The sequence below is a fragment of the Toxoplasma gondii genome, chromosome XII (genome assembly GCF_000006565.2).
Source record: "Toxoplasma gondii ME49 chromosome XII, whole genome shotgun sequence".
Taxonomy (NCBI): domain Eukaryota; phylum Apicomplexa; class Conoidasida; order Eucoccidiorida; family Sarcocystidae; genus Toxoplasma; species Toxoplasma gondii.
This window is the reverse complement of record NC_031480.1, coordinates 1,727,623-1,738,211: the sequence shown is the minus strand read 5'-3', so window position 1 is coordinate 1,738,211 and position 10,589 is coordinate 1,727,623. Positions and strand designations below refer to the sequence as shown.

Here is a 10,589-nt window from a genome sequence, read left to right as displayed (position 1 = left end):
TGAAATAAAAGTTACCAGCTCCCTCTTACTTGTGTAGCACTCGGCCAGTTCCACAAGTTCTTTTTTCTGTCTCTTTTCTCTTCTTCCAGACGCCACTCTCCCGCTTCTTCCTTTTCTTGCTTCGCGTCCTGCCCTGCTGTTTCTCTTTATTCCTGTAACACCCCCCACTCTGTTGTTCCTCCCCTTTCTTTCTCTTTCTCTTTCTCTCTTTTTCTCTTTCTCTTTCTCTCTTTTTCTCTTTCTCTTTCTATCTCTCTCGCTCTCGCCTCCTTTCTCTGCCGCGGCGTGGAACGCGGAGACGTTCCGCCGACGGCGACGAGGGCACCGGAGCAAGCTGGCGAGCGCCTTGGACTGAAGGAGCATTCTTTTCCGAAAGGACAACTGTGCGTTGTCGCGAGAGATATTTTTGCTGTCTCCGAAAAAGACAGAAAAGGCGGCGAACGCCCGAGGGGACTCTCTTGTGCGTTCTCAGGTGTATCGACACCTCTCGGACAGCGCGAAAAGACGCAACGAAGCGCATGCGTTTGAAAGACCTCCACACACAGCCTGCGGCTGCATTTTCTTTTTTCTCCACTTCTCTCCGTCTCCAGGGAGAGTCTTTCACATTTGTTTCCAGACTGTCGACGCGTTTCCGTCGCCTCATCCGGCTCCCTTCCTCTCTTTCCTGTCCGCTGCGGCCCGGCCTTCATCCCACAAGCCAGCGCGGCCGGCCGACCGGAACGGAAGGCGTGAGGAGGCGACGAGACGAGACAAGAAAGTTCTCCAAAACGGGGAACAGCCGAAGCCACCGGATCGCGCAGCAGAAGGAAGGTCAGCGGGCAAGCTGCGTATCGCGGAGACAAGCCTGGAGAGCACAGGCAGAGCGGGCAGAAGAAGGAGGAGAAGGCGAGGAAGAAGAAGGAACAAGAAAGCGGGATCCTGACGCTTGGAAAGAAAGGAGGTTGTTTTTGCCTGGAGATGGACGGCATGAAGTACCAGAAGGGTGGAGACGCCTCGTTCGAGGAAGCGCCCTCGCTTTCGCTCAAGAAGCGTGGACGCTCTCAGCGTGAGGCTGCGAAGGAGGCGAAGACAGATCTCCTTTCTCGCTGTGAAGCTGGAAAGCGGGAGTTCTTTGCGAGCACGAGGGCGCAGTCCTCTTCTGCGTTTTTTGCGTTGAAGCGAAAGCTTTCTTCGCGCGATGCTGCGAAACCACACACCCTCGCAGCCGGCGCTCGGCAGACCGCGGCCGCTCTCGCGCTGCCTGTCTATACACCCCACGGACAGTGGGCGCAGCGGGAAGACGCCGCTGGCGAGACGACGGCGAAGCCTTTGGATGTCTCGGCGTCTCTGCGGGGAACGAAGGTCGCGAAACTCGAGAAAAGTCGGAGAAAACGGCAGGAAGAGTCGGTCCACGACGACGGCGGCCCACCGACCGCCAGATTTCTCAAGAAACAGAAAACTGAAGAGCCGAGCGTCTCTGCTTCTCCCTCGCCTTCCTCGTCTTCCGCGCCGTCGTCGGTGTCTCGTAGCGGATATCAGCCTCTGTTTGAAGTGTCTGAGGCAGCCTGGAAAGCCGTACGACACTGCCGGTCGTTGGCGGAGAGGCGCCGAGAGCTCGCGAGTTTGTGCTCTTCGATTCTCGCTTCTCCTGAGAATCACATGAAGGACTTCGAGGTCGTTTTCGCGTTCTTCTTCCACGCAAAGAAGCGGCTTCTGGACGTCTCTGCGACACTCGCGTCGCTCTCTCGCGAGCGGGCAGGCCTGCTGCGTCGTCTGGACAGCGGCTCGGATGCTTCGGCAGTCGGGAGACTCCGAGACGTCGCAGAGAAACGGCGTTTTCTACGCTCAACAGCGACCGAGTGTGCCTACGTCGCAGGCGCCGCGCTGCTCTCTCTCGGCGCGCTGTTGAAGGATGTACTCCCGGGATACAAACTCGGCTTGGGCGGAGAGGACGAGGAGAAGGCGGAGAGGAGAGACGGAGGCAGCGGCGCCTTCCTCACAGGAAAGGCTGCGCTGAAGACTGTCCGGCTGTCGAAGGAAGTCGAGAAACTTCGCGCCTTCGAGGCCCAACTCCTCGAGGTGTACAGACGCTCCGTGCGTCTCATCGAGGCGGAGATCCACGCGGCGCTCGCGGCGGACTCCGCCTCGCGCCGCGGACTCCGTTGTAGCTGGGAAGAAGCCGCCGGAAGAGATGACGAAGTTCGAGGAGGCAGAGCAGACGCCGCGGAAGAGGCATCCACAGCTCCCCACCCAGAAGCGGCTTCGTCGCTCGCGACTTCGGCCCAACTCCTGCATGCAGCGGCCACTGCGCTCTGCGAGTTGGTCCGCGCGCGGCCCAAGTTCAACGACGGCGACCGGCTCCTCAGTTTGTGTGTTTATCTTGGGGGCGCGGCGTCTCGCCGAGATCCGGAAGACGACGCGGAAGCCGACGACGACGCGACTCGGCTGCGGAGGACTGTGCGCCGGTCTGCCCTGAGTTGTTGCGCCTGTCTGAGGGAACTGGTCTCCGAGGACGCGTCGCTGGAAGTCGTCCTGGCAATCGCCAGCGAGGTCTCTTCGCAGCTCGACCAAGCAGCGAAGCGCAGCGACCGCGAAGGTCACGACGCAGGCCTCAGTGCGCCCCTACTGGACATTTTCCTCAGTCTGCGTCTGCGCGAGAAAGAGGTAAGCACTCGGAAAAAAACCGGATGGCCTCGCGCGCGCGACGCCTCAGAATCTCAGAACCTGTTGACTCGTCGCGCCTTGAGGCGTCCACGAGCAGTCGACGGCCAGACTGTGGCTGCATGCAGCGGTCGCTGAGACCTCTCAGAGAGCCAGAGGGAAGGGATGCGGACAGGCGTAGGCTTCTCTCTCTGCGTCTCGCGGGGGAGGCGATGACGGATTGTTGTCTCCCTCCCCAAGTCGCTGTGCTCTGAAATTCGCACGGGTTTTCCTCGAGAGGCGCTGTCCAGTGGGCAAGGCCAGACACTCGAAAAACGCGACTCTGACTCGTTTTTTGCCGATGGATGTACACCCCACACAGGTGGAAGCTCTGCGCGGAGACGACCGGCTCCCAGAGAAGGCCGACAAACAGCTGAAAGACCATCTGCGACTTGCGTAGGGAAAGTCCACATCGGAGACATCGCGCGCCTCCGTTCACCCACTGCGGCCTGCACCTAGCCATACCTACGTCACTCTTCCTCTCCTGGCCCATACATTCAAGGATATATATATATATATATATATATATTTGTGTGTACTGTACGTACGGTGTTGCAGGTGACAGTATTTATATCAAGTGTATGTGAATGAACTTTGTGTTGTTTTTGGTCAGTAATCTTCCGACGAAGATCTGCTCGTTTGGCTCTCTACAGATGCGTTTGGAAGCATTGGTAATCTGTTGTGCCTGTCTGGGGACACAGTTCTGTATAGAGGTGAGGTTGTTTTCTTCTTTTCTTCGTACGCGTTTTGCTGAAGGAATCTGTTTTCCTGACGCGTTTTTGCCTGCATGGGCACCTTCGTTGGCAATTCATTTTCTCGCCTTTTCGCTCCGCACTGTCGCAGCTTTGTCCACACGGAAAAGAAGCTGTTCAAAAAGCGCGAGGCTGCGCTCCTGGAGCGACTCTTCATCATCTTCCTGAGGTAGGTCGACGGGCAGCACACAGCCGCCTCGTCCGAAGAAAGCGAGAAAAACAGACAAGACCAACTGCGCAGAGGTGCAGACCGAGCGAAGAAGGAAGGAGAAGCAGAGCGAAGAAGGAAGGAGAAGCAGAGCGAAGAAGGAAGGAGAAGCAGAGCGAAGAAGGAAGGAGAAGCAGAGCGAAGAAGGAAGGAGAAGCAGAGCGAAGAAGGAAGGAGAAGCAGAGAGAAGAAGGAAGGAGAGGCAGAGAGAAGAAGGAAGGAGAGGCAGAGAGAAGAAGGAAGGAGAAGCAGAGAGAAGAAGGAAGGAGAAGCAGAGCGAAGAGGAGCAAAGGCTCTGTACAAGGAACGCGTTTTCGGTTCTTCCACCTTGTGGTGCATTTGCTCCAACTGCTTGTATGTTTCCTTCCCTTTTGTGCGTTGTTTGCCTTGTTTGTTTTTGTTTTTTTCCAGAATTCTAAAGTCGCTTGATCGCCAGCCGCCCTCGCTGGTCACGGCGGCCTTTCGCGGTTTGGTTTGCTTCGCCTCGCACATCAACACAGAGCTGCTCAGCGAAATTCTTGTTCTCTTTCAAGAGCTCCTTCTGCGGCCCTGCGCAACTGCATCCGAGCAACTCTCCTCCGTTCTCTCTTCTTCCTCTTCTTTTTCAGCGGGGGATAAGAAGAGGAAGAAGGCGAAGAAGCCGTTGGAAGAGGAGGAAGCGAGGGTACTCTCTCCTCACCTGCAGAAATATCCAGAACTCGCTGCCGCCGCTATCGCTACGCCTCTCCTGCTGCTTCAGCGTGTACAAACCGTTCTCCAGGTGAGGCGAGGGCGGTGAAACAGCAGGCTCGATGCGGAGAGAAAGTCGACGCAGCTGCGGCCTCTGTGCACCTCGGCTTCTCCTGAGGTTCACCGAGGGGACGCGGCGGCAGAAGGAACAGAGGCAGAGAGCGAAGAAAAAGGAGAAAAAGAGAAGGAGGCAAGCGACGAGAAAAGGAGACGAGAAGAACTCGAAGAACGCTGCTGACTTGCGGTAGACCGCGGGTGTTCCAAATCCATTCGAATGCTGTTTTTTGGAAAGCGTCACTGGAAAAACATCTCAGTGGACTTTCTTACAGACCCCTTGGTCTCCTGCATCTTTTTGAATCCTCGCTCTCTCCTCAATCCGTCCACAGACGCCTCTTCTCTCGCGTCTTTCTGGATTCGTTTCTTGTGTCTCTCTCTGTCATTCTGCCTTTGTGCCCACGAGCCATGCTTTAACTCTCCCTCTCTAGGTCTCCCTTTCCTTCTTCCGTCCTCTCCTTCTCGCGTTGCTTCTTCTCCGTTTTCTTCTTCTACCTCTTCTTCTTCCTCTTCGTCTTCCTCTTCCTCTTCTTCTTCCTCCACCTTGTCCTGCTCTTCTCTTCGTCGCCGTCTCCGCGTTTCTTCGTCGGTTTCTCTTCACTTCGAGTCGTTTTCATTTTGTGCATGTCGTTCAGCTGGATGTCTCGTGGCTAGCTCGAGCGCTCTGCGATTTGATTGTCTCCTCCGTCGCGCAGTTCGCGGCGGGGGCGGCGCCTCTTTCAGCGGCGCCTTCCTCTGGCTTTTTGGCGACTTCCTCGCTGCTGCAGCCTTTCACACACGACGCTGCGGCGCCTTCCTCGTTCGCCGCTTGCAGTGCGCCCTCTGCTTTTCTGGAACCTGAGTTCGCTGGCCGATGCCTGGACTGCCTCGACCTCTTCCTCAAGGCTCCACAGCTCTGGGGACCGAAGGACGAACAGACCGCAGCCGAGCGCTCTGCGCGGAGCCGCGCGACCGCCAAGGGCCATGCCGCAGTCCTCCGAGACGAGGACGACCTGGAGTTCTCGAGCAGAGGTCGATCCAGCTCTGCGCTCCACCGCGAGTGCGTCGACGGCGCGCTCGAGGCGCTCCGGGAGCTCGTCAGAGTCGCTGCTCTGGGCGACCTTTTCATCGCCGACGCCGTCCTCGCAAGGGTGAGTCAGAGACGGAGAGCCGCAGAGAAGAAAGGAGACCTGAGGAGTGAGAGGACGAAGGGAGAAAAGGACGAGAGACAGAAACCAGTGGGGGAAGGTGAAGAGGGGACTGGAGGAGACGACGCAGGAGGACGGAGGCGAGAAGCAAAAAGGAGAGGGAACCGAATCACACACTTTCTGAAAGGTTAAGAAAAGAGGGAGATAGTGAGAGAGAGAGAGACGAAATGCCGTGGTGTCGGTTCTGTTTTGGATGTTTGATTCCACAGGGAAATGCTGTGGCCGCTTGAGTTTAGAGTTTTCCTGTCTCTCTTCCTCGCTCAGGTCCATCGTCTGTTGGCAGACACACCGCGCCTGCAGAGTGCAGTCGAAAGCGAAGGCATCGTCCTCAAAGGGTGAGGAGAAAGTCTTTGTTTCAGGCGTCAGAAAGAAGACATACATGCGCTAGAAAGCGATGCAGGAAAAGCGACCTCACTGTACTTGCGGATACCACAGAGGGAACTGTTTACGCTGCATATGGACCCCCATCTCACATGCATGCATATTTGCGTTCGTCGCCTTCTCTACACAACGAAGGCGACCGCCTCTGGGAGGAAGAAACGAGGTGCGAAAACGGGGAAGGAAGAACCGAGAAAACGAAAAGAGGAGGAAGAGTAGAAAGGAGCTGCTGCTACGAGGATGGAGAAGCTCACAGGACGGCAGACAGCCGACGCAAAGAGTGTGTTCTTTCGCGCGTTTTCAGAGACGTTTTTTCTCTAGGTTTTCTCACTGTCACCGGTTTATTTCTCTGTTTCATTCTGCCTTGCGAAGGAAGCGCGTTTCTCTCTGTGCACCCGCAGATGTATTTTTCTCTGTCTGTGTCTCTCTGTAGAGGCAGTGCCTCCCTCTCCCTCCACTTCCCCCTCTGTCTGCTGACATCTCACCTGCATCCGGAAGTACGCTCGACGGCATCACGCTGTCTGCGTCTCTCAACTGAAGGAGAAGTCGTCGCGCACCTCAGGAGCAGGGAATCTCAAGTTTTTCTCTCTGCCTCTTCTCGTCCGTTCTCTGCGTCCTTCCACTCTTCTGCTTTGGGTCCGGATTTCGAGGCCTTGTGCGAAAGCGACGAGGCCGCGCCTGAGGCCGAACTGCGAGAAAGAGAAGCGCGAAGCCGAACGTTCGTGGAGCAGCAGCGGGAGCTCCAGAAGGACGCGCAGCGCGAGTGTCGGGACGCGCGGCGGCAGCGAGGTGTCTGTACAGCCGAGGACTTCAGCGCCTTCTGCGCTCGAGACGACAGCGCATTTCTCGCCTTTCTCTTTGAGTCGACGCCGGACCCGTCGCTCTTCGCGTCTCCCAGAAAGAAGAGAAAGGAGGCGAAGGAGAAGAACTCCGAGGAGGACTGCGCGTCTACGCTGCTGCATTCTCTCGGCCGAGCCTCAGAGAAACAGAAGAAGAGAAAGAAACGGAGGAAGAAGGAGAAGGACGTAGAATCGCGGGGGGCTGACGCCGAGAGCGAAAGGGATGGCGGCGGAACGCGCGAAGAGAAGAGAGAAGAAAGGGAGGAAACCGAGCAGGGAACTAACGGCGGCGGTCCCCAGCGAGACGGAGAAGAAGCAAGTGTGTATGCAGGGCACTGCGCCATCTCAGCGTCCCCAAAGAAGAAAAAAAAGAAAAAGAAGAAGAAGGGAGACGCTGTGGGTGACGGCTCGCAGAGCAGAGCACGAATTCACCAAGTCGCGAATGCCGAGGAGCAATCGAGCTCCAGTGCCTCCGGCGATCCGCCTTCTCCAAAGGAGAGACAGAGTCGTGAAGAAGCAGAAGAAGGGAGGAAAGCGGAAGTGGAGCAGGCCGGGGAACTTGGGGAAGGACTGGAAGGAGACAGAGGCGCAGGAGAAGCTGCAAGTGTCTCCCCTTGCGCCGCTGCCTCTGGACCTTCCCCGTGGAATGCAGGAGCAGCGTATTTCGAGAGCCAGCGAGCAGAGGAAGAGACGTTCCAAGCTGTGCGAGAGGAACGCGAGAAGCAAAAAGCGGCCAAGGACGCAGAGTTGGACTCGAGAGAAAACGGAGAGACGATGAACTCGTGGTGCAGAGAAAGCGAGCCGAGCGCACATGGGGAAGCGCGAGGAACGCATGCAGCTGTCGAGGGCGCAGACGCGGGGGGAGAAAGGAGATCGTCTCTCTCGATGCCAGACGCGAGCGTCGGTCTCGACAAGGCGTTGATCGAGCAGGAAAGAGGACGAACGAGTGCAGAGAACGACGCGGAAGCGCAGGAGAAGACCGCCGCCGACGCATGTCAAGACGGGAATTCTCGGCAAAGTGTACACACGCGTTGGGGAACCTGCGAGAGTCTTTCCAGAGAAGCAGAGCGCTCGGCAGAAGAAGCCAAGACGATTCAGGCGACGACAGTGAAGTCTATGAACAACGAAGCAGTCTACGGCGAGAGAGAGCAACATCGATGCGATGGACACCGTGCGAGGGAATCCGATGGATCTTGCAAGCGGACCAGGCCAGCAAACGAGAAAGCAGACAAGTCTGAGGAACAGAAAGCCAGACAGGACGCGCCACAAACCGTCTCGGCCCCCACCGAACCTGCCTCCCATGCAGAACCGTCCTCTTCCCCAGAGGCGTCTTCTCTTTCTTCGTCTCCCTCGTCTTCTTCGTCTTCTGTCGAGGCATCTTCGTCTTGTTTGTCTTCTGTCGAGGCGTCTTCGTCAGCGACCGTCGAGGCGTCCTGTGAAGATGAGAGATCGGCGGTAGTGGAGACAGTGATTCCAGGGCGTGCGTCGCTTCCATCTGTGGGGCCTGGTCTCCTCTCTCCAGTTGCTGTGGCTGCGGTTTCTCGTCTGTCCGTTGCTTCATCCGCCTCGTCTTCCAGTGCATCTGGACCTCGGTTCTCTTCCTGTCTCTCTTCGTCTCTTTCTGCTTCTCCTGTGTTCTGCTCCCCTTCCGCTTCGCCCTCGTCGTTTTTCGCCTCCTCGCGACATGGTGCGTCGGATGCAGTTTCTTTGAGCACCGACGCGTCCTTCTCTGCTGCTCTCTGCGCCTCTTCCTCGGCTCTGTCTTCCGAGCGTCTCTCTTCTTCCTCGCTTTCTTCTCAGCCGCCTCTTGCAAGCGCAGGGGCGCCTTTCTCGCGCGCAAGAGCGTGTTCTTCTCCCCCTTCTGCTTCGAGTCCACCTTCTGTCGCTTCGCCATCCTCCTCGTCATCCCCTTCGTCGTCCTCCGCTTCGTCGTCTTCGTCGTCTTCTTCGCCTCAGTTGATCCCGAGGAAGCCTGTGAGTCGCGCCTCGTTCTCAGGTCCCGCCCCCCTCGCTGAGGTGTCTGGACACCCCGGCGCCGCGTCTGGAGAGGAGGCTGGAAAGAAGCGCGCTTCCTCCTAGTTCGCGCCGCAAATCCACGAAGATGAAAAGAGCGACCGACCGCGAAAGAGACTCACCGACCGCGCTTGTCGATGCGAAAAGCCGAGGTGGAAGTTTCAGAGAAGCCCAGAGCAGACGGACGCGAGAGAGAAACTGCAGAGGGAAGACACACAGTTGAGATGTGTATACACCGCAGCGCGGGGAGGCCTGAGGCTTGGTGACTGTGGGGGCGTCAGCGGATTTTTCCGGTTTTTTCAGGTTTCCGTTTTTCTCGCCTGATTCGTCCATGGTGCTTCCGTTGTTCGTTTTTCGTGGACTGCTTGTAAATTTCTCCTCGGCTGTCGGTTCCAGCGTGAGGTCCGAGTGCGAGGCTTTTCGTTTCGAGTTTTCGAGTCTCTCTGCAACGCCTCTTGAACGTTTCGCGTTCGGCGACTCGCTTGTGCGACTGAAGACGAAAAGTCGAGACAGAGACAATCTGAGCTCACCTGGAGCAAGACGAGGAAGAAAATAGAGACCAGAACACAGATACTCTCTACGCATTTTCTGCTGCTGGAAGAGGGAGCTCTGTTTCGCCTTGCTCTTGGACAGAGTTGGGGACGCGGTTGTCTCTTCTTGCTTGCCCCTCTGCCGCCACTTTGAGTCTTTGAAGGCGGACAAAAGAACGCTAGACCGTTTATCTTTTCTTTTGGGGGCGACTCAGAAGCTGCACTACGAAACTGTTGCCCCATTGATCATGGACCCGTTTGTATTTATGTTTTAGACCAGGTCTCACTCCAAAAGCCTTTGCGCCGAGCGAAAGAGAGACAGAGAGAAAAGAGCGAAACAGAACAGCAGGCGGCTTCAGAGCTAATCTGGGGCGTCAAGGAACGTGCGGCGCCGCGTCGAAAGGCCATGGTTTCACCCGGAGTTTTCTATGCGAGTACCTTTTTGCAAAAACGGAAACCAATGTGCGTTGGTTTCGAAATCTCCACTTGTATGAATGCGTGTACGCGGCGAGTTCCAGAGACATGGAGAAGTCGTAGAAAAGTCAAAAGAGTAGAGAGACGGATGGGGACAGTTCGCTCGGCGCAGCCGTCCGTCCTTTGTTGAAAGTCTCTGCTTCTTCTCGCCGGTGCAGATCCGCTGATGGCCGCGGACGAGACCGCATTCCGAACTGTGCAGTCAAAGGCGTCCAAGTGGAGATCTGCATCTCTGCATGCAGCTGCGTTTGCAGAACGTCGTACGCGTGCTTCTCTCTGCAGATCTTCGCATGTCTACACCGCTGGTTTCTGGAGGCTAGTGTCCGTGAACATTTGTCTATCTGTGGCTTTGCTCAGAGCGGCGTTTCCCAGTGTCTGGCTCTCCTCTTTTTCCGTTTCGTTGAGATGCGTGTGTACTCTGTGGTGCCGGGCGCAGGACGTCGGTGGGGGAGGCCCATGCAGGTTGTGCAGGTCTGGATTTCGCCTTTTGGAGGGTGTCGCTCCTCTCGTTTCGTCTGCAAAGGATCAGGGGGACTTTGGCCGTCTGTTTGTCGTTTATAGACATCGGGCAGTGCTTGTCAAGTTCCCTGTATCTTTGTTTAGCTCACTGTGCACTTCGGTCAGACCAACTGAGTTCACCAATATGGTACTAGGAAATAGGAGATCGCGGCGGCCTCGCTGACAGAAAGAAAAGACTTCACCTCAGAGGAAAGCGGTGCTCGCGGTGGCGGCGAGGAACAGGGAGA

The 10,589-nt window shown here is 56.7% G+C and overlaps 1 protein-coding gene across 1 annotated transcript; it reads left to right on the top strand.

The window, feature by feature from the left end:
- The first annotated feature begins 90 nt into the window (after positions 1-90).
- On the top strand, positions 91-10,374 carry TGME49_218070 (hypothetical protein). The gene is made up of 7 exons (XM_002370564.2): positions 91-2,643; positions 3,002-3,075; positions 3,523-3,600; positions 4,051-4,399; positions 5,058-5,552; positions 5,874-5,944; positions 6,421-10,374. Exons 1-7 carry the CDS (start codon positions 958-960, stop codon positions 8,903-8,905), a joined length of 5,238 nt encoding a protein of 1,745 aa, XP_002370605.1. The 5' UTR covers positions 91-957; the 3' UTR covers positions 8,906-10,374.
- Positions 10,375-10,589: the final 215 nt, after the last annotated feature.